This window comes from Taudactylus pleione, unplaced genomic scaffold (assembly GCF_031769625.1).
Source record: "Taudactylus pleione unplaced genomic scaffold, aTauple2 ptg000040l, whole genome shotgun sequence".
Taxonomy (NCBI): Eukaryota; Metazoa; Chordata; class Amphibia; order Anura; family Myobatrachidae; genus Taudactylus; species Taudactylus pleione.
In genome coordinates, this window is record NW_028284442.1 from 24,216,521 (window position 1) to 24,243,938 (window position 27,418).

Consider the following 27,418-nt stretch of genomic DNA (forward strand, 5'->3'; position numbering starts at 1 on the left):
ACCAGGGCTTTATGGTGCAGCAGTAGGTATAATAATATCTATATTATATTTTTTTTTTTACTGGCTTCTGATTGATCCTCCCACCTCATTTTAAAGTAGCAAGAAAATGTTTTTGTCAGTTATGTGGTAATACAGCTTCAAAAGACTCATGAAGCAGAAATCCCACATACTTTTAATTCTTTAAATAGCAAATACCTTTTAAACATGCATCTGATCTGGAGGGTCAACAACAACTATGGCTGGCTGGCTCGCACACACACACACACACACACGAGACTACAGAGGGAGCATAATTTTAAAGTGACACAACAGACAGAGCTCAGTGAGGTGCTCAAAGACACAGCAGATAGAGATCAGAGGGGTGCTGAAAGCCTCTCTGCTCACTACCTCATGTGTCATGTGAACAGGGTTGCTATGGTAGTCCCATGACATTGTGGAAACAAACATTTTTAACAGCAGCCTGAAGAAACATAGGAGGACAAATTGTAATTACCAATAGTCTTCTTATGCCTGGCACAATGATTAGGTTAGGTTATAAGCTGTATTTTATTGTGAACATGCTGCCTTATGTTGTTTTAAGGCTGCTATGATATAAAGTAAGAAAATTGCACTTGCAATTGATCGGCCAATATATCTGCTGGCCATCGGTCAGTGTGTATAGACGATATGTCTGTGAAATGCGTCGTTCACAGACATATCGCATTGGCTGTGCTGCACAGCCGATGGACAGATATGCCTGCAGACATATCTGTCCATCAGCATGTGTATACGGGTGGGCTGCAGACCGCCCGTACACACACAGCGGCAGTCGCGTAGAGGGGGAGGGTTGGCCCTGCCCCGCCTCCCTGCCAGCAGGACCCGCGCATGCCGGATATATGATGGCCGTTTAGTGTGTATGAACGACCATCATCTAAAGATATATCTGCAGATCACTCAATCTGCATATATAACTTTCAGGTGTGTACCCACCTTAAGACTATACATATATTTTTCTTTTGGGGATGGGGATGGATTGCGGCTTTGCATGTCACCTTCTATAAGAAATTGTCTCCTGTCACTCTCCATCAAGCTTGGAATTCATTGCCGTGTCTGATCAACCTGCCTCTAAACTTGATAGCTTGAAACATTCGCTAACTTATGAGAATTACTTTAAATTGTATATCCCAAGAGAAACGCTGTATAGATTTTGTGTTTACAAGAATTGCTAAACAATTATTGTGGGTGTATTAGCAGTGTACTGACACATCCACAATAGCTTTTACTGCACGGATTCATTGCGTGGATTAGTTACTAAAAGCCAGTTTGCTATTAGCCATCAGTCTGGCTCTCCAATAAATAAATATTTAGAGAGGGGCAGGGCCGTAAATAGGGTGGTACGATATGTGCCATGGCACAGAGCACCACAGGGCAGGGGGTGCTGTTTGGGCCATTACATTTTCCATTTATAATAATTTTCACTTGTAGCTTTCTCTTATTTTATTCCGGCATCTCCTGATTGCTCCTATCTCCTCCCTAGCCGACTCCACCTCCAGCTGGACACCTCCCCAAGCACTTCCAGTCACATCCTCCTATATTTAGCATACGCATTTCAAATTACTGTCATGCCCAGGACTCAAACCCATTACCTCTGCATAATTATTGTGTATCATTACTGCAGCCATTGGATTCACACTGTATTTGGCAGTAACATCTGGAAAACATAGGCACTTCAGCATTATATGGGAGAAAACAGATTTGTCATGCCCTTTCCCATGAGGCCACGCCCCTTTTTCAGATGCGCACCTTATGTCCCTATTTGAAAAATGAAGGGGGGGGAGTGCCAATGCCCTCTCTGGCCCAGGGCACCAAAAAGTGTAGTCACAGCTCTGGAGAGGGGAAACACTTTAGCCTAGTAAAGAAGGGAGCCCTGATCTGGCTCTGCCTTACCGCTTCTGTATCTCTGTTCTTCTGCTGGATCTCGTGTGTCAGTGATCGGATTTCGTCCCTCTGTCTGTCCACCACGACTTTCAGCTTTAACATTAGATCTCGCTCTTCTCTTGCCGCACATTCTTCAACAAGACAAAAGCATTTCTTTACCTCCCTCATAATTCTAACAGATTGCCATGAATGGATATTTTTTTTTTACTAGAAGTCAACTTTAATCTTTTCAGGAGAAAACCCAGTAGGCAAAAAAGGCTGTCAATTGGCATAAATAGTGGGGAGAACTTTATAAAAACTAGTGTGACTGGTAACGGCATATGAAAAGTTGCTCTAACCCACTTTGGCTTAGTCACCTGTGCACCATATTCAATCATAAAATGTATTATAATATTTATCAAACTCCCCTGCTAAAACATATTATCAGAGGCCAGCAAGACCGCACGATGGCGGAACAAACTGAATGCTCACATGACACCCTAAGAACCTGTCTTTATTGGTCTTCTGAAAAAAAAAATCCAGATACCATATACAGGATACTATACCATCTACAGCATTTAGGGATAAAGAAACAGATTGTTCTGATGGGATATATGCCATTTACTAGATAAAACAAACATGAATAAAAAGCTTGGATCATCTATTAGGCAGATTTTCAGAGATGCTAAACCAAGTCAGGTCACAGCCAAAATCCAACCATATTATGAAGAGGAGAAACAGGGATTAGGGTCGCTAATTAAATTATATTGCTAAAAAAGTAAATGTAATTCTTTACTTTCCTCATGGAAAGAAAAATGATCTATTACAGTTTACATGTTTTTTTGTTTCCATAAAAACACAATAGCAGTTCATTAGTAAATGCTCCTACCTCCCTGGGACTTCGTCTCAGCCAAACGTACCAGGAGCTTCTGGTTCTCCTCCGTAAGCTGGGACAGCTGGTTCTGAAGGGCATGTTCCTTTCTCTGAGCTTCAAGGAGTTTCTGTTCTAGGTCCTATGCAATATTACAAAAGACAAGGATACAGTAAACAGGTTTATACAGCAGATACATTATTAGATGGATGCATGGTGTCATGTTTCTGATAAATCTGAAATTTGCCGTCGCGGCTTTAAAGAGAAGACCTATTATTATATATATTATTATTATTATATATGGTTATTTCAGTATGGTCTGTGTATTGTATTCAGTCCTGTTCTCCTTCTCAAGTTGGACAACTCCAGTTTTGCTAAAACAGCCTGAAGCCGAATCACCTCAGGAGCGGAGTACGTTGGTCTTGTTGGAGGCAGTAATGTGTAACCAGTCCAATCGCCTCCCATAGCAAAAGTCTTCTTACTCTAATTTCGTTACAGTTGGATTCATTATTTTTACGTGTATGAGGCTAATCTGACTACAGCAGTGTCTGAGCGCTCTGATTATTTCTATTGGATAAGTAACAAACCACTAACCATTCTTTTTTTTAATTATACATGGGGGTGGAATGGATGGAGGGACGGACACACGCACGCACGCACGCACACACACACCACTGTGAAATGTACAAGGTCTACTCAGAGAATTTGTCCTGAAGTGTTCCCAGGCCCTCCCCAACCACACAGCAGAAAGAACTGACTGTAATACTCTCAACTTTATTAATTCTACAAAATGAACTGGGACAGACACCTCATGTGATCTGAGATATGCTCAGTCCATACAAACCACTTTTTAATTCCTTATAGAATCCAGAGTAGGTAAAAACAGTTATAGGAACCTATACATTAATAAATTAGAGGTCTGGACAGATACCATAAACAGCATTCTCATGGCATCTATAGAAAGCAGCCTATCAACAGTAGCAGGTGCCCGACAGTGGAACCTCCCACAAAGCACAAACGCCCAAAATGATGAAAAGGGCCTAATGCTCCACGAAGTTACAGTGAAGCTGCATCTACTAAATAGCATACAGGTTAGCAGAAATCAAGTACATGGTCTCTCCTCTGCCCTCTCAGAGCCTGTGCCCCCCTGCTTCTCATATTAACAACATTACCTTAGCAGCCTCAATGCTTCCTTCTCCCCTCACATATATCCCCACTTTTATATAAGCAGAATATCTGTGAGGTACATATGTGGGTACACCGCTAGGCACATGATGTATGCGTTCACTGAACTGGCATTGATATGTATTTTTTGTTGGTTCCCAACAGGGTAATAGCTGGAATATAAGGGGGGGAGGGAGAGGGAGGGGGAGAGGGAGGGAGGGACACACAAAAAATTTGGGTCTGTGTACTTAGACTTGGAGAGGGATGAACCAATCAATCAATCAGCTCCTGTCAGTTTACACGCTGTGTTTGAAAATTGTCAGTTAGGAGCCGATTAGTTGGTACTTTCTCTCTCTCCAAAGCTTAGTACATCTACCCATAGATTGTGAATGGACAAATATTCTCTGTAAGGTGCTGTGCCATGTGTGTGCTGTATAAATAACGGTCAATAAATAAATGACTGCATGACAGTTATGTAACTAGTAAGCTGGTATCTGCGGGCACTGACTGTGGAATACTGTGGAGTCCCAGGTTGGCATCTGGGTACACTGGTTCTGAAATATTATGAGTGCACAAGCCTGGTATCTGGGGTTTTGTATAGGGAGTTGCTCAAACAAGGTGCACTGGTGCAGGTATATTGTAGGACCATAGGCTGTACTTTGGTGTTGGTCTAACGTTGGACACTGATAAAGCAGCTGGGTATACTAGACCGGTCATTTTGGATGTATAATATAGTTTGCACAGCTTCCAAAAAAAAATCTCTAGTCAGTCAGCGTACCCTGGACACCATAAATTATTCTCTTTAACTCTACATGCACCAACCTTATCACTAGCGTGAATACTTGTTTATAATCATTGTTCAACTTTGCACCACATAGCACTGTCCTTTCTGTTTCTACTTTCTGTTATAATCGTATAATTCAAACATTTGCTGCTGCATAGTTATGTGACACGTGACTTCCCTATCGTCAGTGGCACTGTAAGCAAGCGAAAGAAGGACTGATTGAGCAGTCACTTTAAATAATAATAATAATAATAATAATAATAATAATAATAATATAGAAGTTTTGTGTTCAAGATTCTGGTAAAACAAAGTATTAAGCAACAGAAATAACTTTGGGTCCTTGACTTAAGAAACATTTTGCCAGAGGAAATATTTCCTGCCCCATCCCGGCCAGTATAACTAGCAGGAAAGTGCTCTGTTTCCAGATACCCTCTATGTGACCATCCGAGCAGTAAGGAGCTGGCCTGGTACTGGAGCGATAAGGCTTTTTGACTTGAGAAATGAAGAAACAAGAGACGAGATCTGAACAGTGGAACAGAGAATGAGGCATGATGTCAGCCACAGAAAATATTTTTTACAGACTTCCTGAAAATACACAATGACCTTTACCGACACACTGTACGGTTATACCAAAGCGAAAGCAGTAAGAGCATCCAGGGGAGGAGGGAGCATCAGGAAAGTAAGACAGGGATTTACAAGCTTACAGTGTCCCCAATTTGTAAACAGAGCATTGCAATGACAGAGAGGTCAGATTATTACAAGTAACAGCTGGTTATGCATGGCCAGCCTCTGGTCTTTACAGAGCAGAGCAGGAAGTCTGGGAGGCTACAGTGGCTCAGCTGTTTTGCTGTGTGGCCACTGTTCAGCCCCTGCCCGTGTGCCTCCTTCCAGGCTAGCTGGGGGCCATTACAGCAGATTTCAAGAATTCTTGATGTGAAGCTGAAAGGTTATCTTGGCCTGTAGCCTCTGCGATATTCTCCAAATGAATACTGTTATATTTACTCCAGCCCTGTGTCTTCTTATTGATCCTTTAGCTCAGTGGTCAGGGAAGAGGGGTAAATTACCCTACATGGGGTAAAAATTAAATTCCTGGGGGTAATGGACGGACAGCCGGGCATGCATATGAATCATTCTATAATATAGAATGATTCATATGCATGCCCGGCTGTGCCGCAGGGAGGCTCTAAGCCGGATGCCCGCTGAGATGTTCTAACCAGCGGGCGCCCGGCTCCTTCCCTGCAGCGCCGCGTTAGCCGGAGGCTGGAGTTCTCTTCTGAACTCCAGATTCCGGCTCTCTCGATGTGCACTATGGGAGAGACGTCATGACGTGTCTCCCATAGTTCCGAGGAGCAGCCGGGCGGACAGGACGGCAGCGGATGCAGGAGCGGGGATTAAGGGAAGTGGGTTTTTTTGTACAAGCGGCATTTTATGGGGACACGACTATATGATTTCCTTCCTTTCAAATCAAGGGGGGGGGGGGGGAACGTCGGCGTATCTAAATATATTTAGTACAGGAGTGCAGAATGTAAGGTTGCATGCTACTGCATTGTGTTGTCTGCCAAATCAGCTATCCTCGCAGCATCAGTCAGGGTAAGTTCAGAGGTGGCATTTTAGGCATCTATTTCAGACAATGATGTCACTTCCTTCCGTACAGGCAACTGTTCTTATTACAATTTAGTACAATCATCGCCTTTGATCATGCAATGTCTCTGCTTATTTGAACTTCAAGTGATTATCATGGGATGCAATTGTATTTTTTTTTTTTTTTTTTTACACAATTCAAAAAAAGTGAAAGTTACATTACAAAAAAAAATAAAAAAATTACAAAAAAAATTTACAGATGAATCTGAGATTCTTAACTGTACAACGAAATAAAAAATAAAAATCCAAAACTTTGTTAACAGGTCATATGAGATTTTAATTGTAGACATAGAAAGTCATCCTGCAGCTCTTACCAAGGGGCTCTGGGAACAATGAGACAATCCAAGCTAGACTTTAGATGAAGATGATATGAAGCAGGTAGGCAATTAAACACGAAGTTGCAGTTATCGACGCATAGAACGAGTGTATGCAGGACTTGGGGGGTCTTTTTACTAAGTAGGAGACAGAGTGAAAAGTGATAAGGTGCCAGCCAATCAGTTCCCAAATGTCATTTTTCAAACACAGCCTGTGAGATGACAGTTGGGAGCTGATTGGCTGGCACCTTATCACTTTTCAATCTGTCTCCTAACACTGCTTAGTAAATAGACCCCTTAGATCTGTAACTCTAGAGAAGAAGTGACAGCTTTTGGTAATATTTCAAAAAGAAGAACAGGTTCCAGCAAGAGAGACAGAACACATAGGGACTACAGCAGAGTTGCATTCAAGTCGGTTTTACTGGGGTATCTTGCACATTTTTGCACTGTGCACGCTCCAGAGAGGAGCGCACACAACGATGGGCAATGCAGAAAAGTACACACCTACACAAGCGGCATAACTAGGTGGTATCAGGGAGATCGCATGTAGGCGAAGTTCAGAGAGTGCACGTCGATGATGAGTTGCAACAGAGCTGGAAAAGTGCGCACTGATAATAACGACATCTGCGAGAACAAGAGTAATGCTACGTATCCACTACGCAATTAAAACAGCGATTGAATGATAACGACATTGTTAAATCGCTTGTTATTCTGCCACAAATCGGGCATTTTAATGTCAAAAACGACCGGCGATGCGCGCGCTGGTCGTTTTTGACATCTATCATCACCCGAACATGCTGGTCTACCTGATGACGTAGTCGGGTTGACCATGTTCGGGGATGATTGGTGTTCCTTCACTGAACGACTGAATGTTCAGTGTAGGCACATCACAAGGTGAAACGACAGCACGATTACAATGTCGTAATCGTGCGCTTGTTTCATAGTCACCTAGTGGATGTGCGGCTTAAGGGTAGTCCAGGCCATAGAGATGTGTACAACGCAGCATACAGGTACATCATTTCTAAGGAAGAGCCAGACCATGTAGCTTGTGTGACCATATGAGATAAACATATCTATTTTTCAGGTAATGAATATAAAAGGGTAAAACCTGAATTGATATTCCTGAACAGTAAAGCTGGCTACACATTAGATGATGTGCAAACTATGCGATACCCTTGAACTCCTGGACAAACAAATATAGTGCATATACACTGTGCAATCTTACAAACGACGGAACGATATAATCGTGCATCGTTTGGTGGCTAGATCTTCATCTATATGTTAACTTATCGCATGGTCGTTAGGTGCAGCGTACACACTGCGGTAAAAATCATTAACAACATCCTCAGATTGAGCAGCATGTAGGGCCGACTAAAAGACGTGACGAACGCCTCACTGGAGCGCACGATAGCGTGTACACACTGGACGATTTGACCGATTTGCTGTTCTGATCTGTCAGAAATTGTCAAATCGTCCAAAATATCGTCTAGTGTGCACCCAGCTTAAACTCAAAGTGTAAATGCATTAATGCATTAGGGCGATTCTCTGTGTGATGCATGGGACATTTACATACATTCGAGTACGTGAGCTCATTCTACAGCACAAATTATCTGAGTCCCGTGCGTCACACAGAGTTTTTAAAAATTCCACAAGGAACGGTTTACTGTACTGAAATATTTTCTGGTGTATATTTTCTACCAACAAAGTATTTAAGACTTGGACACGAGAAAAACAAAATTATGGTATAGAAGCAGTTCACGAGCTTGAATGTAAATAAATGTCCCATGCGTCACACAGAGAATCACCCATTAGGACAGGCAATCTCCGGCCCGCGGGCCATATATACGGCTGCACGATTATTTTATCAGGCCCGCCAGCTACTACCTGCAGACGCACACTGCACACATGCGGGACCCGGCCCTGTGTAAATGCAAACCATATAGGATAGCATTGGCATCTTCTGCTGCAGCCTGCCCTGGAAAAGCTGATCAGAGCAGCACTGGGGTGGGGCGGAGCCCGGCTGCCTGATGACTCCTCGGATATATAAGCCAGTGATCTGAGGAGTCTGAAGTGAGCTGAGCGGTCTGCTTCAGTCTCCTCTGATCACTGGCTGAGAGAGCCGATGAGTCATCAGGACGCTATGTTCCCACCCCAGTGAGTGCGGTGTTCAGCTTCTCCAGGGACCCTGGCAGCCAGCGTCAGGCATGCAGACTAAGGGGCCCATTTATTAATGATTGCATTTTGCAATGCGATCAGGGCATGCAGTACTATGAGGGCATGATGTATTATCCGGGACATCCCGGACATGCAGGGAGACGGGCTCCGAAAAGAGCCTTTCCCTGCGATGTTTCCGTAGGGCAGTCGGGGCTGTTGCGCATGCGGACTGCACGTTAGCGGCTCTCGTTGCCGGCGGAGGGATCCGCTGGCTAAATATGCTGTAAGTCCCCATAGGCTACAGCGGCTAACGCTATCTTCAGATAGCGTTAGCTGCTGGGGCCAATATCGGGAATGCTTCGCATTCCCGATATTGATACATTTGGCAGCATCGCATCCCCCATAGAAACCTATGGGGGAGGCGGCTGCCAGCGGCAATGGAGGGATCGCAGCAGGTATCAGAGATAACTGCTGCGGTCCCTCCTTCATACATACTTCATACTACATACTTAGTATTTGAGGTAAACCCCCGAAAACGTGTGTTTTCGGGGAATTTACCTCAAATTCACTTTGATAAATGGGCCCCTAATTAGGGGTCTATTTACTAAGCTGTGTTAGGAGACAGAGTGAAAAGTGATAAGAAAGTGATAAGGTGTCAGCCAATCAGCTCCCAACTGTCATTTTTCAAACACAGCTTGTGAGATGGCAGTTGGGAGCTGATTGGCTGGCACTTTATCACTTTTCAGTCTGTCTCCTAACACTGCTTAGTAAATAGACACCTGAGAAGCAGAAGAATGAAGATGGCACTGGGTGACTTTTTCTTTGTGTGTCGGTATAGGTAAGTGTTGGAGGGAGGAGCAAAGTGGGGTGACATGTGGGAAGAGGGTCAGTCTGGGTGACACACACATACACACACACACACGCACACACGTTATATTATATATAAACAACAAAAAACAGGGGGCTTTGACCTAGTGGTGCTCCTGTCTGTGACGTGGAGTTCTGGTGTCCCGGCGTGCCGCGTCCTGTTGAGGCTGGTCGGCGGTGTGTGGAGAAGGTCGCGGCATCGGCTACAGCTGGAGTTTTACCACAGAGGTTCAGTATTAATACCATGTGGTACCCAGTCCATAGAGTTTTTATATTAGGTACAAGCACTAACTACTAATACCTGGAATATATATACTTTTTAAGCTTTTAAAATAAAACAATTCATGCACGATATTGCGCCCCCTGCTTTGTTGTTTATTTTTTAGTGTTTCATCCACCTGTGAATCCCGGGTTTAAAGAGGGGAACTGCGATCCGAATGTTTCCCAGGATCTAGCTGCAAAACAAACAGACATACACTTGTATGAAGGGAACTGTTCATGGGGACTTAAATGCTGGGACTGTCCCATACACGGTACAACTGCATATTAAGCGCACTGGAATCTTTTTGGACATATACTGTAATATATATATATCCATGATGGCGGCACTCAGGAAAAAAGACAGACTCGCAGAGTGAGTATATACACACACAGGATCCTAATTACTGTCAGTATATAAAATTAGATACGAGATATATAGACGATTTATTCATACTTTGGCCTGGAGGTGAGGCACTGTTTAACGAAATGATGACCAGGATTAATTTGTCCAATACTCCAATCAAGTTTACCTATGAATGCAGTGCTAGTATCATAAATTTCTTGGATGTACAAATTTGTTTAAAAGAAGGTCAGATTTCCACGGCAGTATTCTATAAACCAACAGACAGAAATACTCTTTTGGAAGTCAGCAGCCACCATCCGAGAGCCTTAAAACAAGGTTTACCGTTCTCTCAAATGCACACAATAGCTAGGATTACTAGCAACAAAGAAGAGCTACCTAAAGCTGTAGACATAGTAGTGGAAAAATTCAGAAATAGGGGCTACAGATTAAAGCACCTTTTAAGCATGAAAAATAAAATCCTGAATACAGACAGAACAGAGCTGTTCGAGAGTAAAAATAAAATGAGTAATACCAACAAACAAGATAAATTTATTTGGTCCACCAGATACTCTACGGCTAGTCCTGTTATTCCGCGAGCATCGAGAGCTATGTGGCCGATCGTGTCAAGTGACCAAGATCTACCGGTTTTTAAAAATACCAGACCGATGGTAAGTTACAGAAGGGGCCAGAATCCTGGGGACATTTTAGTAAAAGCAGACATTACCAACCGTACACAGAAACCAGGTCCATTTGGCCAGCACAGACGGTGTAATGGTTAGCGTTACTGCCTCACAGCACTGAGGTCATGGGTTTGATTACCACTACGGCCCTAACTGTGTGGAGTTTCTATATTCTCCCTGTGCTTGCGTGAGTTTCCTCCGGGTACTCCGGTTTCCTCCCACACTCCAAAAATATACTGGTAGGTTAATTGGCTCCCCTTCAAAATTGACCATAGTGTGTATTTTTGCGAGCATGTGGTAGAGAATGTAGATTGTAAGCTCCACTGGGGCAGGGACAGATGTGAATTGTAAGATATTATCTGTAAATCGCTGTGGAATATGTGTGCGCTATATAAATAACTGGTAATAAATAAAAAAATAAATAAATTAAAAAAAAAAAACAGGTTGTTATAAGTGCCCATCTTGCACGACTTGCGGTTATTTGAAAGCAGGATCTGAGGGCCTGATTCAGAGCCGGACGCTATTTGCGCTCGCTCGTTCAGAAAAAGGGGCCGGCTATTTAAATTGAGTGCTCGCTCTTTGCGGTCTGTTGACGCCTCTATGTCTGAGCGAGCGAACGAAACATGCGCTCGCTATTTTGTAAATACGCCCCCTGGCCGCTCGTATCCTACGTCATCTCCGCTATTTATTAGATTAATCGAGTACATCGAAAGGCGTCTGAACTGCTCGCAGTACTTGTGGTAGGATTTTCCTTCCGCAATCATGCGAACAGTTCAGGCTAAGAAACAACCAAGTGACGTGGTCGATGACGCTGCTTTGTTAATTATGCACACCCTTAAAATGCCCGTTTTGACCGTTTGGCACACCTGCGTTCGGATCTCCACTCCCCGTTTTCAAGCACCTTCCCCTGTTACCACCCACAAACGCCTCATCCTGTCACTCAAATTAGCAGGCAATGACTGGTTGGCGCATGCGCATTACGACCCATACGCATGCGCAGTTGTGCGAACATCGCTCGGAGCGAACGAGCGGCCGCTTACGAGCAGCTCTGAATCAGGCCCTGAGTTCAATGACCCACATTCGAATATAATATACAAAATAAGACATGTTCTAAACTTGCAATTTGTCATCTATTTCATAGTATGTCCATGCAGTAAGTACTATGTTGGAATGACTACCCGTACATTCAAAGAACGAATGGCCCTCCACCGTTCCGCTATTAGACAATCTCTGGCTGGTAAAGATATAGAACAGCCTGTGGCAAAACATTTTAAACAGCAGAAACATTCACTAAATATATGATTATTGATCATATTCCTCCAAAACCAAGAGGTGGAGATAGAATACAGGATCTTATAAGATTGTAAACAAAGTGGATACTACGTTTGAACACACTGTATCCAAATGGATTAAATTAAAAGATCAATTGGAACTCCCTCCGGTAACCTTTACATTATGTATTCAACTGTGAATTTTTGGTATACCTTTGCGCTCAAACCTATAATGAATTTGTTTAATAAATGAGCTGTTGAAACAAAATCTTAGTTTGAATATTCTATTTTAACGTTACTATAGAACATACAGTGTAGAAATGGTGTTGTTATCACAGTCCAGTATGTTAGATAAAAAATACTACACTCCGATTATGTATTCAACTACTGCTTTAATATGTGATATTTAATTCTTGCTATGTGATGGTATCAGTTATTTATTTATATTGTAGTAGATCACATACTCTGAAAAGTACTTTAATAGCTGGCTACCTTTCTTGTTTTCAAGTAGGTTTTAAGGGTGCTTACTATAGTACACTGTGTTGCTTATTAATGTTAAAAAGCTAAGTGTGCTATCATAGTATTTCCAATCAAGTTTAAAGTTTATGGACAATAGTATATACTCTTTGGATGTGTGTAGCCCTGCACGTTGCACAGTGGGCATATGCTCACAAGTTTTCATTATGTTTTTATGTTCTAGCTGCCTGCCGGAGGGAGAGATGGGTTTGTGTGTGGCTGGTGTTACCATGGCAACGCAATCCAACAGGGAGATGACAGCACCAGAGTGCGACTCCGGATGAGCGTGGACGCCGCTCTCACCTCCGTAGGCAGCATTAACCGTGGGATTAGGGATGTAAAGTAAGCTCATTTTTGTATGTATTTATTATCTTGTTGTGATCTTGAGGATGGGACCCTGCGCAGTCCCGAAACGTTGGTCTGTATGACATTCCTATAAAAGGATATTTGCACAAGTCCTAGAGTGACCTGCGTGGCTTTGTACTTATTACATAGTACTTTCCAACGAGAGAGATTGATAGAGAGTAATATATATCTGCCAATTTTTTAAGTTTAGAATTTTGTATAGCCTGCAAATGATTTTATAAATATCCAAATGGCCCTTGGCAAAAAAAAATTGTTCCCCACCCCTGCATAAAGGCCCTCTCATACATCAAAGATTGCTTGCAGCAATCGATTGAAAAAGGGAAAGATTTTTATACACAATCGATTGATTGCAGCAATCGTGCAATTTGCAATCTCTGATGTATGGGGTTTTTTTGGGAAATAAAACGCACTACTTCATGAAGGAATTTCCCCATTTCATTATCAACTGAAGCAGATCCCATTAAGGCCCCCATACATCAGAGATGGATTGCAGCAATTGTGCAATTTGCAATCGATTGTAAAAGGGAAAGATTTTTATACACAATCGATTGTGGCAATTCTGCCATCTGCAATCGATTGAAAAAGCGAAAGATTTTTAAACACAATCGATTGCAAATTGCATGATTGCTGCAATCCATCTCTGATGTATGGGGGCCTTTACACTAGACAGACAAATAGTAAAGCCAAACTGTAATTAGGTGGTCTTACCCCACCTGCTCTCCATTAGTAATGCAGAATGCTCTGCATGTCACATCAAGTCCGTCCTTGTACAGTATATTATTCTATGCTAAACCTTAGAACACAGTTGCCTCTGGCATTTCATACCAAGCTTTGCAGCACTATAAGACTCACCTAATACATAACTAAATAGGTTAGTTACTGACATGGAAAGCATGTAAAATAAACACAAACGTTATAAAAAATATGAGATATGGTAAGAACTTACCCTTGTTATCTCTATTTCTACGAAGTCCATAGGGTTCCACAGGAAAACTTTGGGGGGGGTGGGGTATAGGTGTGACGTCAGTCGCAGGGCACCAAAGAGTTAAGCTTTCAGCCTCCCAGGATGCACTAGGTCCCCCTCCTATACCCCGCCCCCGGGCCAAGGCACCTCAGTTAGTTACCAAGCCATAGGCCGGAGGAGGAGAAGGAAGAGAGAGAACAAAGATCTGGACACATACAAGAATCACATTCTCACCAGAGGGAGACGGAAAACCGGTGACCAGAGCAAAGCCCATCTGCAGCACAGGTGCGACAGGGCGGGAGTCCTGTGGAACCCTATGGACTTCGTAGAAATAGAGATAACAAGGGTAAGTTCTTACCATATCTCATATTTTCTACTTCAGGGTCCATAGGGTATCCACAGGATACCTTGGGGATGTCCCAAAGCAGTATCCTTTAAGGGTGGGGACGCTCCTGTGCAGAAAGGAGAATCCGCCGCCCGAAGGAAGCATCCTGAGAGGCGAAGGTGTCAAACCTGTAATACCTCACGAAGGTATGGACAGAAGACCACGTAGCAGCCTTGCAGATCTGAACTGCCGAGGCACCACGTCGAGCTGCCCACGAAGGACCCACAGACCTAGTGGAATGAGCCTTCAGAGAAGGAGGGACCGGTAGGCCTTCATGAAGATAAGCTTCAGAAATAGCCATACGGATCCAGGCTGCCAAAGTTTGCTTTGAAGCAGGCCAACCCTTTTTACGGAAGCCAAAGAGGACAAACAAAGCGTCCGACTTCCTAAACGAAGAAGTGCGGTCAACATAAGTCCTTAAGGCCCGCACAACATCCAAAGAGGCCTCACCCACGGAAAGACCCGGTGAGTTAAAGGCCGGAACAACTATTTCCTCGTTAATATGAAACTGGGAAACAACTTTGGGAAGAAACTCGGGCCGAGTGCGGAGCACTGCCCTGTTCCCATAAAAAACCAAGAAAGGGGGTCTACAAGAAAGAGCCCCTAACTCAGAAACACGTCTGGCCGAAGCAATGGCCAGAACGAAAACAGTCTTAGCTGTTAGCCATTTAAGATCCACTGAGCCCAGTGGTTCAAACGGCGGTCCTTGGAGAGCCCTCAGGACCACAGCCAAATCCCAAGGCGCCACAGGTGGAACAAAGGGCGGCTGAATGCGGAGAACACCCTGCATAAAGGTGCGCACATCCGGGATTGTAGCAATCCTACGGTGAAACCAGACAGATAGGGCCGAAACCTGTACCTTCAAAGAAGCAAGGCGAAGCCCATGATCTAGTCCCGCTTGCAGGAAGGCGAGAATCCGAGACAGACGAAACTCCCGCGGTGCATAACCTCTCGGTCGACACCACTGGAAGAACGTATGCCACACGCGATGGTATATCCTCGCGGAAGACGGTTTCCGAGCTCATAACATGGTACGCACCACAGAGCTGGAAAACCCCCGGGACCTCAGCATGGCCGTCTCAACAGCCACGCCGTCAAAGACAGCCGAGTCAGGTCCGGGTGAAGGCAAGGACCCTGAGACAGAAGGTCCGGTCGTAGCGGCAACCGCAGAGGAATGTCCACGGACAGACCCTGAAGGTCTGAGAACCAGTGCCGTCTGGGCCACGCGGGAGCTATCAACAGGAGCGTCCCTCCTTCCTGTTTGAATTTCCGGATTACCCGTGGAAGAAGGGAGACCGGAGGGAACAGGTATGCGAACCGGAACGTCCACCGGACGGACAGAGCATCCACCAGAGACGCCCCTTCGTCTCTTGTGCGAGACCCGTACACCGGCAACTTGTTGTTGTGCCGGGACGCCATGAGGTCGATTTCTGGAAGACCCCACCTGTCCACCAGTAGTTGAAAAACGTCCGGGTGCAGGGACCATTCCCCCGGATGAACGTCCTGGCGACTTAGAAAGTCCGCCTCCCAATTGAGCACTCCCGGGATGAAGACCGCTGATATGGCCGGAAGATTGCGCTCCGCCCAAACCAGGATCCGAGAGACCTCTACGAGAGCCGCCCGACTGCGAGTTCCTCCTTGCCTGTTTATGTAGGCCACGGTGGTAGCGTTGTCCGACTGGACCTGCACCGGGCGACCCTGGAGAAACCGCTGTGCCTGCTGGAGAGCATTGAATACCGCACGGAGTTCCAAGATATTTATTGGAAGCTCCGCTTCTGTCGGCGTCCACCTGCCCTGGAACAAGTGTGGACCCGAAACTGCTCCCCAGCCCCGAAGACTGGCGTCCGTTGTCAACAGGACCCAATTTGGAACCCAGAACGGACGTCCCTTGTTGAGGTGGGTCGTCTGTAACCACCACGTAAGGGACAGGCGAACCTCCTGGGTGAGCACAATCGTCTGGGACTTCAGAGACTGAGTCAGCCCGTTCCACTTGGACAGGATCAGGTGCTGCAGAGGTCTGGAGTGAAACTGGGCGTATTCCACCATGTCGAACACCGACACCATGGAGCCCAGTAACCTCATCGCCGAGTGTAAGGACACCTGGCGGCTGTGCAGACAACTGCGCACCCTTGACTGTAAAGCAGAGATCTTGTCCTCCGTCACGAAGATCCTTTGCTGTCCCGAGTCCAATAAGGCTCCAAGATGCAGAATCCTCCGAGACGGGATTAGAGTGGACTTCTGCCAGTTGATTAGCCAGCCGTGCCGTTGCAGCAGTGCAATGGTCAGGTCCAAGTGGCGTAACAGGAGCTCTGGAGATCCTGCCACCAATAACAGGTCGTCCAAATACGGCAACATGCGGACTCCCTGCAGCCGCAGAGAAGCCGCCATGACCGCCATCACCTTGGTGAAAACACGTGGTGCTGTTGCCAGGCCAAAAGGTAACGCCCGAAACTGGAAGTGGTCGCTGCGGATTGCAAACCTGAGGAACTGTTGATGGCGCCAAAGAATAGGGACATGCAGGTAAGCGTCCTGTATGTCCAATGACACCAAGTAGTCCCCAGGCTCCAGCGCCAGAATGATGGACCGTAGGGTCTCCATCCGAAACTTCGGGACCCGCAAAGACTTGTTGAGTGCTTTGAGGTTGAGAATCGGACGATATGACCCATTGGGTTTCTGTACCAAAAATAGATTTGAATAGAAACCCTGGCCCCTCTGGGAGAATGGAACAGGCACTATAACTCCAGCCTGGAGCATAGTGTGCAATACCTTCCGCAGCTCCGTAGCCTTGTTCCGGTCTGATGGGAGACCCGTGGTGAAGAAGCGAGCCGGGGGTCTGTGCCGGAAGGAGAGGGCGTATCCGTGGGAAACCACCTCCAGAACCCAAGTGTCTGTCGTAGTGGTCGACCAACACTGGGCGAACTGTAGCAGGCGGCCTCCCACCCTGGGATCCCCCAAAGGGAGGCCCGGACCGTCAGGCCGCAGGCTTGTCACCTGGCTTGGGGGCCGGACGTCTGGTACTCCATGCCTGCTTCCGGGGCTTGACCGATTTCTTAGGGCCAGCCTGTCGAGGAAACGACTGTGGTTTGGGCCTGCCCTGGGCCCTAGATGACCGAAAGGACGATGGTCCCGAACCAGAAGGAGCAGCGGCCGACGGGAGACAAGCAGATTTGGCTGCCGCCAGCGTGGCCACAATCTTATCCAGATCCGGACCGAAGAGAACTTCTCCGGTAAACGGCAACGCTTCCAGACCTTTCTTGGAATCTGCGTCCGCCTTCCAGGATCGCAGCCACAAGGTGCGGCGAGCAGCTACCGCTGCTGAAGAAATTCTAGACACCAGAGTACTAATGTCTAGAGCCGCCTCGTTGATGTAGGTGGCCGAATCACGGAGATTGCCAATCAACTCCGCCTGTTCGGCCGGACAGTCGGATTCAAAAGAAGCCTCTAATGAATCCGCCCAGCGCTCCATCGCTCTGGCAACCCAGCAAATGGCCATAGCCGGCCGTGCTGCCCCCCCTGCAAGGGAATAAGCGGACTTCAGGCAGATTTCTACCTTGCGGTCCGTAGCATCCTTAAGGGAGGACATGGATGGCATCGGCAATGTGGCACTACGGACAAGACGGGTCACGTGAGAATCCACCTGTGGAGGGGATTCACACTTAACAAAATAATTATCCGCGAACGGATAAGCCACCGCCAGGCGTCTCTGCGGCTGGTATCTTTTGCCAGGTTGTTTCCACGCCTCCTCTAAATGGTCCACCAACTGACCCGAAAGAGGAAAGACTGTGGCATCGCCCTTCACATCTTTGAAAAAGGCATACTTAGATTTAGCCGCTGGGGGAACTTCGTCCTCAATCACCAAGGCTGTGCGGACCGCCCGAATAAGTCCAGGAATATATACTTTGGACTTAGCATCAGCGTCCTTAGTATGGAGAGGTTCCTGATCGTAAGGATCTAGAATCTCCCCATCATCAGACGTCCCTTCGTCATCCTCATAATGAGCGGACAGAGACGCCACCGGCCTTTTATGAGACCGCATCACAGACTCCCCTTGCAACACATCCGACAAGTGCTGTACAGAACTCGTCAGGGAGTTAACCCACGCTGGCTCCTGAGAACCCGGGAGCGGGGAAATAGGGAGACTGTGGGGTACCACCAATTGTCGTGGGAACCCCTGCATGGGTGATGACACCACAGACTGCTGGGACAAACCCATCGGAGTAAACGCGGGCTGCGGAGCTAACTGGCCCACTAAAGCTGTTAACGCCTGAGCGAAACAAGCCCAGGGCGGCTCCTGTACCAGTGCTGTAACCGTAATAGGCCGCGCCATGGACAAACACTGCCGGCAAAGGCCCTCCGCGCTACCCTCCCCCTCCGCTAACGGTACTTTGCACGTGGTACACTGTAGCCGGAGGGGAAAATCACTTTCAGACATGATGGCACCACGTATGTGACCTCTCTCACCAATTAAGTATTAAATAGGCGAGAGACCACCCTGCAGCACCGCACCGCAAGGGCTTTAGCAGAAAGAACAGGGACAGTAATAAAGCTGACAGTTTAGAGAAGAAAAGTTACAGGCAGCAGCGCTAGCACAGTCACATACAATGCAGAGAAATAACAATTCCTGCACTAACAGCGCTGATCACTCAACTACACAGACACAGGGCCTGGTAGGACACAGCGCTGCATACACAGACCTGACCACAGCGGAGGAGAGGTATGCGGGGGGACCCAGACCACGATGCTTCCGTCCAGCGCTTCCAGCAGCGTTCACCATGCGTTCTGGAGAAGATGGCCGCCGAGGAGCAGAGAGGAGGCTGGCCTGGGGGAGGAGCGCTGCCACAGGACCAGTCGGCAGCATGCAGAGAGGGCTGTGTGCAGCGGGGGAGGCGCCGGCTGTGAGACAGGGAAGGCGCGCTCCCCTGGCATGCATTTAACCCCTGGGACGCCGCAGCGCTACCGCTCTGCTGCGGTCCGCTGTCCCAGGGGGTAGTGGAAGCGCAGGTTGGTCGCCTGGCTCCACGCTGCAGCCAGTCCCCAGGGAGCCCCCTGCCTGGGGACTTAGGACCATGTGATCAGCGGGGACCCACCGCGGGACCCCGCTGCTTACCTCTGTCCCCCTTGAATCCGGCCATGGTCCGGAGCATCTGGGGTCACCGCTAGCTGTGACCCCAGACGCCCACCAGCATCCCCGGATCAGTACCGGCATTCTGGTACCGGCGGGGTGTAGGGAAGACAGCATGGACGTCAGGACTGACTGTCCATGCTGTTCATCCAGATGTGCAGCCACAGCTGCATGAAGAATAAGCTTCAGGGGCTCTTCTAGCCCCCACTCCAACAGGTGCACCCGACTCCGGCCGGGCACCAAACTAAACTGAGGTGCCTTGGCCCGGGGGCGGGGTATAGGAGGGGGACCTAGTGCATCCTGGGAGGCTGAAAGCTTAACTCTTTGGTGCCCTGCGACTGACGTCACACCTATACCCCCCCCCCCCCCAAGGTATCCTGTGGATACCCTATGGACCCTGAAGTAGAAATACTTATACGAGGGCTGATTGAAAAGTAATAAGACTGCCTCTGCTTTTCTGTCCCATAGGTAGACGTGGCAACACTATGCAAGTTATTGTAAAACTTATACATTGATGCGTATGTATCTGCGGTTGGACTGCCGTAGTCTTCTTTGTTTGGTCACAGCGAGTATAAAATCTTCGCACGTTTCATCACGGCGGATGAGGAAGACGTGTCTGTGAAATTACGTCAGAGATGTGCGATTTAATTTTGTGTTAAACTTGGAAAAAGTGTAAATGAAACTCATGAAATGTTACGGCAAGCATACGGTGGAGAAACAGTATTTCGGTGGTGGAAGCATTTCAAAGAGGTTAGTTAGTTAGTGACGAAATGCATTCTGGGAGACCATCCACCGCGGTTACAGATTTCAACATTGCCAGAGCAGCGGAGATGTTGCAAAATGACAGAAGGTTAACTTTACATGAACTTTTGGCTTCACTTGGCATCTCATTCAAACAGGTTCAGCATATTGTGACAAAGGAACTGAAAATGCATCGTGCGTGTGCCAGGTGGGTACCCAGAAATTTCACAGAAGAGCAGATGCGACAAGAAGTTGAATCATGCAAGAACACCGTTCGAATGTCAGAGAGGATACCCGATTTCCTGACATCGATCGTGACGCGCGACGAATTGCGGATTCGTCATTATGATCCGGAATCCAAACAGTCCAGTGTATGGAAGCATGCTAATTCACCTCCGGCCAAAAGATTCCCTGTAATTCCTTTGGCGTGTAAAGTTATGCTTCTGCTCTTCTTTGATGTGCATGGAAAGATCCTACAGCACTGGGTACCCTGTGGACAGACAATTAATAGTGACTACTATGCAAACGTCCTGAAAACCAATTTGCGTGGAGCCATGAGGAAGAAAAGACCACATTTGCTGAAGAAACAGTGGATTTTTCTCCAAGACAATGCTCGATCACAGGTTGCTGCTGTAGCATTGGCAGCACTGACTGAACTTAATGGAACAGCACTGGAACACCCTCCATATAGCCTGGACTTAGCGCCTTGTGATGTCTGGGCATTCCCAACCCTGAAACAACAACTGCGCGGAAAGAAGTTCTCAACATGTGATGAAGTGAAAAATGCCACAGCTACAATACTAACAATGATGTCACAAAACAATCTACTGCACGGCTTTGAATCATTGTTGAAATTCTGCAAAAAAATGTATTGAATGTGAAGGACACTACTTTGTACAAGTAAAAATGTTCAGATGCTGTGGAGTCATCAGATTCTGAATAAATAAAAAAAATCAGTCCCATTACTTTTCAATCAACCCTCGTACCATTAACCTGTATCATATACAGGCAATACATGCAGAGATGCACACAATTCCGAATGTGGACAGATGTCATGTTTTTTTCTAATGCAATCTGCAGATGTATTGCAGCCTGCAAAGACAACTTAGCGCAATTACCAGCAACTCAGAGTTAGACATCTCGGTCACATCCCACTTGCGGCTGAGTGGGATTTACTAGTTGTCACCAGAGCTTTTGTACGTAGGATGAGCGTCCCATTGGCATGTAGACAGAGTTGCAAGCTATTCAGAGGTGAGCGCATGCAGAGATCTGTCCAACATCAGTCAGATCTCCCACACCAAAGACAGGGTTGCAGATAATAGTGATGATGGTGGTCTCACAAGCAGAGGGCTGTGGGCAGTGCGGTCACCTTGATGCATCTGACTCACAATACAGGTAAACGTTCACATGGATTGCAGATAACTGGAAGTGGCCGCCGTTGAGGACACTCATGCCTCAAGTGTTCAATTGTAGCAATGGGATAACAGTGTACAAGACTTCTGATTCAAGACTAGGGGCCTGATTCAGAGCCACTCGTAAGCGGCCGCTCGGTCGCTCCGAGCGATGTTTGCCCATGCGTACGGATCATTATACGCATGCGCGAACCAGTCAGTGCGGTCGAAATTCATGTGCTCGCAAAATAGCGAATGCCTGATAATTTGAGTGACAGAAAGAGGCGTATGTGGGTGGTAACGGGGGAAGGTGCTTGAAAACGGGGAGTGGAGATCCGATCGCAGGCGTGCTTAAAGGTCAAAACGGGCGTTTTATGGGTGTGCATAATTAAAACAGCAGCGTCATTGACCACGTCACTGGGTTATTTTATAGTCAGTACTGCTTGCAAAATTGTGGTAGGAAAAACCAACCCCAAGAATAGCGAGCAGTTCATACGCTGGTCGATGTACTCGATTAATCTAATAAATAGCGGACATGACGTAGGATGCGAGTGGCCAGGGGGCGTATTTTTTCAAAAAACGACCGCAAGTTTGGTTCGCTCGTTCAGAGCTAGAGGCGTGAACAGACCGCAAAGAGCGAACGGTTGATTTGAATATGCACCCCTATTTTCTGGACGAGCGAGCGCTAATTGCGTCCGGCTCTGAATCAGGCCCTAGGTTCACAAGGATCACTATTATTTCCAGTCACGTACAATCTATTTTTATCCTCATTGTAAGGACAGTAAAAGTTGAACTGAAACAACTTCCTGTACAATAGAGGGGCAACATAAAGCACTCAGCCTATTCTGACAGTACTCAGAATTGCTTTAACACACAAGTATTTAGAACGAGATGGGTATGGGATGCCAGCGCTCGGGATTCCAGTGGTCATAATCCCGATGCCGGCATCCCGACAGGGTTAGAATACGGACACCTGTCAGTAGGTATCCTAACATTCCCCCTCTCCCTATCCTAACCCTCCCCCCTTAAGGCCCTCATACACGGTGCGATTTGCAAATGCTCCAATCTCGTTTGCAATTTCCTGAACTCTCCCGGTCAAACGATATTGTGCCCACACACGGAACGATTGCATAAACAACCAAACGATATAGATGGATCGCAAACGACCTCTCGATGCTAGAATTTAAATAATAGGAGGAATAGTGACAACATATCGTCCATCGTATCGTTCATCATGCACACACACAAAATGATGTGTGCAAAATCGTAGAAGATAGGTCGATATCTTTCTGCAGGTTCAATTGATCAGTGATGACGATGTACGACGGCGAGGACATGCATTGGCATCGTGATCATCCCCACGCACAGCATTATTTACACGATTGATCGTTCCAATCAATTGAAAACGGGCAAAAAATAATAATTTGCACCGTGTATGGGGGCCTTTAGCGCCTAACCCTAACCTCTAACCCTGCTACTTACCTTTGGGATGCTGGTGCCGTTATTTTGACAGGTGTCGAGATTCCGGCGCTTCTAAGCGCTGGCATCCCCTGTGTCGGATACTGAACGTATCCCTTTAGAACAGCCCGCAAACAGTATAATCTGTTCATTTGGACTTGACGAATTGCATATAAAAGTATTGTCCTTACACAAATTACATTTACAATTTAAGTTTCCTAATGTTGAGCTAGACAAACAATTTTTATATTACAGCCCGGTATTTGACCAATCATCCTGCAGCCAGAAATGATGCCCCTCTTACCAATGATGCTTATTAGCTTAACATGTGTTACTATAGTGTACATGTAAAATCCAAATATAGTCACTGTATCAGTATTCCATCTATTAACAAAGTAGATACTAAACATTAGATGCTAGCATTAATACTTTGCATATAATAAATGCCTACACTCTGATTCACCTGAATACCTGTTGCCTGAGACAGCTGCCTTATTGTAATTACTTTGAACAAGTAATAATAAAATTAATTATTATTATTATTATTATTATTAGGCATAAGTGAATAAAATACAAAAAACCCGTTAGTATGTAACTGGCCCATAAACTTGACAACACAATGCAATAGTGATGTATGTTATATTTGTATTTATAAACAACCACACACATATAAAGCCTGTTTAACAGTACAAATCTGCTGTAGGCACCGGGCAGCTACTGTCAGTGAGACTACCAGTATCAGCATGCTGGCACTTGCAGTCCCACGCTGCTTGCCTGGCACTAAGGGGTGAGACTGACCGATGTGGCGCGCTCTTCCCGGGCCATATGCATCCTCTGCATCGTCCTGATCAGCAGCTCCTGATCCGGGCAGCCTCGCTCCCTCCCGGTCGCCGCCGCGAAGCTCTCTAGCAGCTCCAGAACCCGCACCACTTGCGGGACCAGCCCGGACACCGACTCCGGGCCGTACTGTTCGGTCAGGTCCTGCAGCTCGGAGCCCAGACTCTTCGCCATGCTGTACACATCGTCCAGGGACAAGGAGGTCGGGGCACGAAGCCACACCATCTCCTGCTGCGACTCCATCACCCGGGCCCGTCTTCTGTCACTCTTATGCTGCTGTCACTGCTGTCAGTCATATGAGAGCCTGGTGCAAGGGACTGGCAGTAGCACCGCCCACAATAGCTGGGGCACGCCCACTGGCTTATCCAATTTTTGTCCCGCCTACTACCTGATCCAAGCATTGCCCCGCCCACGGTCTGATCTAATTATATTGCCCCGCCCACTGTCTGATCTAATTATATTGCCCCGGCCACTGCTCAGTCTCACTCTCTACTGGTGCTGTACAAAGGCCGCGCATACTAAAGTCTGCTAGGGCTAACTTTATGTGTGTGCTCAGGCTCGGGTATATTTATAGCTCTGGAGAAGTAGCATTGGAGGTTGTGTAATGTTTACTGATTTATATTACAACACTGATCTGCTTTATAGGTACTGTATAAATTAACTTCACTTCTCCAGCGCTCCATAACAGGTGCTGGCTGCCTCCTAAAACAAGGGAACCATCCTTCTCCTTTATCAGTTTTCTCTGGCTGCCAGTAGCCCATGAAGTTGTATTTTTTTTTGTGTACTGTTTAATTATTGTCTGTTGATCCCCAGACAATAACTACGAATTGGGACGTTGTTTGAAAGAGGATGAGTCAGCCCAGTTGTCCGTGATCTTCTTAAAACCGCTCTATGTAAATGCTCCTGTTATATAGGGGCCCATTTATCGATAATGGCTTTGCAATGCGATCAGAGCATGCCAGTAACGCCCATGATCGCATTGCAAAAAGCGATCCTATCGGCCGGATGTATCATCCGGGACATACAGGGACACCCGTCCCTGCGATGTCTCCGGGAGCTGTCAGCCAGTGCAGGGGGTGCTGCGCATGCGCAGTCCCATGGACTGCACATCCGCCATAACCAGGGAGGGTTCTGGCGGATCCCTCCACCGGCTAATAGTGTGCGGTGTGGCCCATAGGCTACTGTACAGCGCTAATGCCATCTTCAGATGGCGTTAGCTGCTGGGGCCAATATCTGGAATGCATCGAATTACGGTTATTGGTAAATTTGGCAGCATCGCTTCCCCCATAGAAACCTATGTGGGAGCGGCTGCCAGCGGTAATGGAGGGATCATAGCAGGCAGGGCCAGCGCTAGGCTTTGCTGCACCCAGCGCCGTCCTGTGTTGTCTCCCCTTCCTTCCTCCGCTCCCTCCCCCTGAGCTTACATATTGTCAATAGCGTCGGGAGGGTGGGTGTTTCTTGCGCCCGCCGGATACAGTGGCGCTCCGAGCGATGGCCCGGCTTGCCCGTGCCTAGAGCCGCTCCTGATAGCAGATATCGGAGATACCTACTGCGGTCCCTCTTTAATACATATGGGGGATACTTAGTATTTAAGGTATTTCGGGGATTATACCTCAAATACACTTTAATATATGGGCCCCTAAAGAAATGTAGATTTGCAGATCTGTGGAGATATTTTTTTTGTACCTGCTACAGAATTTTAAGTTTTTTTGTTTTCAAGTAAAATTCTAATGAGGGGTATCCACTTAGCGATTTAGCCAAGCGATTGCACGATAACGACATTGTTATCGTGCAATTGCTTGCAAATCGCGCATGCATTGGGCATGTTTTGGTCAGAAGCGACCAGCGATGCGCGTGCCCGCTGGTCGCTTCTGACATCCGACATTGCTGTACATGCAGGTCAACCTGACGATCTCGTCAGGTTCAGCATGTGCGGGGATGAGGGATGTGCCAGGACTGAACGAGTGAACGTTCAGTCTAGGCACATTACTAGCTATACAAACGACAGCACGATTGCAATGTTGTAATCATGCTGTCATTTGTATATCTACAAGTGGATACCCCCCTTAAGAGACACCTCCCATGTTTAGGTTATTTTCCCAGATGAAAAGATTTATTTCGAACTTATTTCATGACGTCTTTCCCATCACCCGCTGCGGGTGGGGGGGGGGGGGGGGGCGGAAGGCGGAGCTCATGAGTGAGCTCAACCCGGCTCCTTCCATGGACGCAGCAGCCAATGAGGGCCTGCCTGGCCGCTGGCGGTAGTGTGTTTGTTACTGTGTAGTGCTGACTGCTCTCACTGTCTGCACTACACTTGTGGGGCCTGGGGGACACTAGCGGCGGGTCCAGCAGCGGATATGGGCCCCTGCACCACAGCGGGCCCCGGTGCAAGCCACTAGCTGCACCACCGCTAGTTCCGCAACTGCCTTTGTCCTTTCTGACTGCAGGAGATTGTTACATCCTGTGGAGAGCAGTGCACTCCGGCACAGTCTCTTTTCTCTACTATACATGCTGGGTACTAGAACCCAGAATCAGAGGGAGGCGCAACGTCCGACTTGATTATGTCATCGCTGGACTACTGCAGTCTAGATGGTGGAGTGCAGTGACCTGTGCTGGTGCCTGAAGAGGCTCGGGGAGAGACAGGAACGGCTACTGCTGCCGGAGGGGGAGGAGGTGAGGTGCCCCGATTCCACAGCACCCTGACAGTACCTGGTATCCTATTATAATGATGATGGGGCAGGCTGTGGTGTAATGTTATTACACAGCTAGCACATGTTTATTACCAACTGCTGTAAACAAAATAATAAATATATTGTATTCTCATCTTGTGCGCCCTGTTTCCCTTTCCCCATGTCTGTACCCCTTCTGTTCTCCTGTGTACCCTGCTCTCCCACCTGAGCCCTCTTTTCCCCTCTCCCCATGTCTGTACCCCTTCTGCTCTCCTGTGTACTCTGCCCTTCCACCTCTGTGCCCCCTGTTCCCCTCTCCCCTGTGTATTCTGCACTCCCACCCCAGTTCCGCTTTCTCCATGCCTGTACCCCTTCTGCTCTCCTGTGTAGTCTCTCCCACCCCTGTGCCTCCAGTTCCCCTCTCCCTTTCTGCTCTTCTGTGCACTCTGCCCTCCCACCCTTGTGCTCCTTCTCCCCATTTCAACCTCAGTGCAAAATATGCCCTGTAGTGCGTTTTTAAATGCTACAGACAGTGAGGCATAAATTGTGATGAGACCAAGAAACTGTCTAGTAGGACTCCAACTTTTTCAAGTGAGGGGTCCCGGGACCCACATTTTTTTTTCGCTCAGCGTGATCACTGAATTTTATATAAAATCTGACCTGTGAGAAGTGAATTAAAAAGTGGGAAACCTTCCTGGGGCCTGATTAAGCATGGATCGCTAA

General features: G+C 47.0%; 1 protein-coding gene across 1 annotated transcript in view; it reads right to left on the bottom strand.

The window, feature by feature from the left end:
• RILP (Rab interacting lysosomal protein) overlaps nucleotides 1-24,365 on the bottom strand; it is a 51,948-nt gene extending 27,583 nt beyond the window's left edge. The window contains exons 1-3 of the mRNA XM_088453848.1: nucleotides 23,988-24,365; nucleotides 2,786-2,909; nucleotides 1,927-2,048 (exon numbers count right to left, since the gene is read on the bottom strand). Of these exons, the coding sequence (XP_088309974.1) occupies nucleotides 1,927-2,048; nucleotides 2,786-2,909; nucleotides 23,988-24,269 (528 nt within the window). The 5' untranslated portion in view covers nucleotides 24,270-24,365. The remainder of the gene's footprint in view (nucleotides 1-1,926; nucleotides 2,049-2,785; nucleotides 2,910-23,987) is intronic.
• Between the last annotated feature and the right edge of the window lie 3,053 nt (nucleotides 24,366-27,418).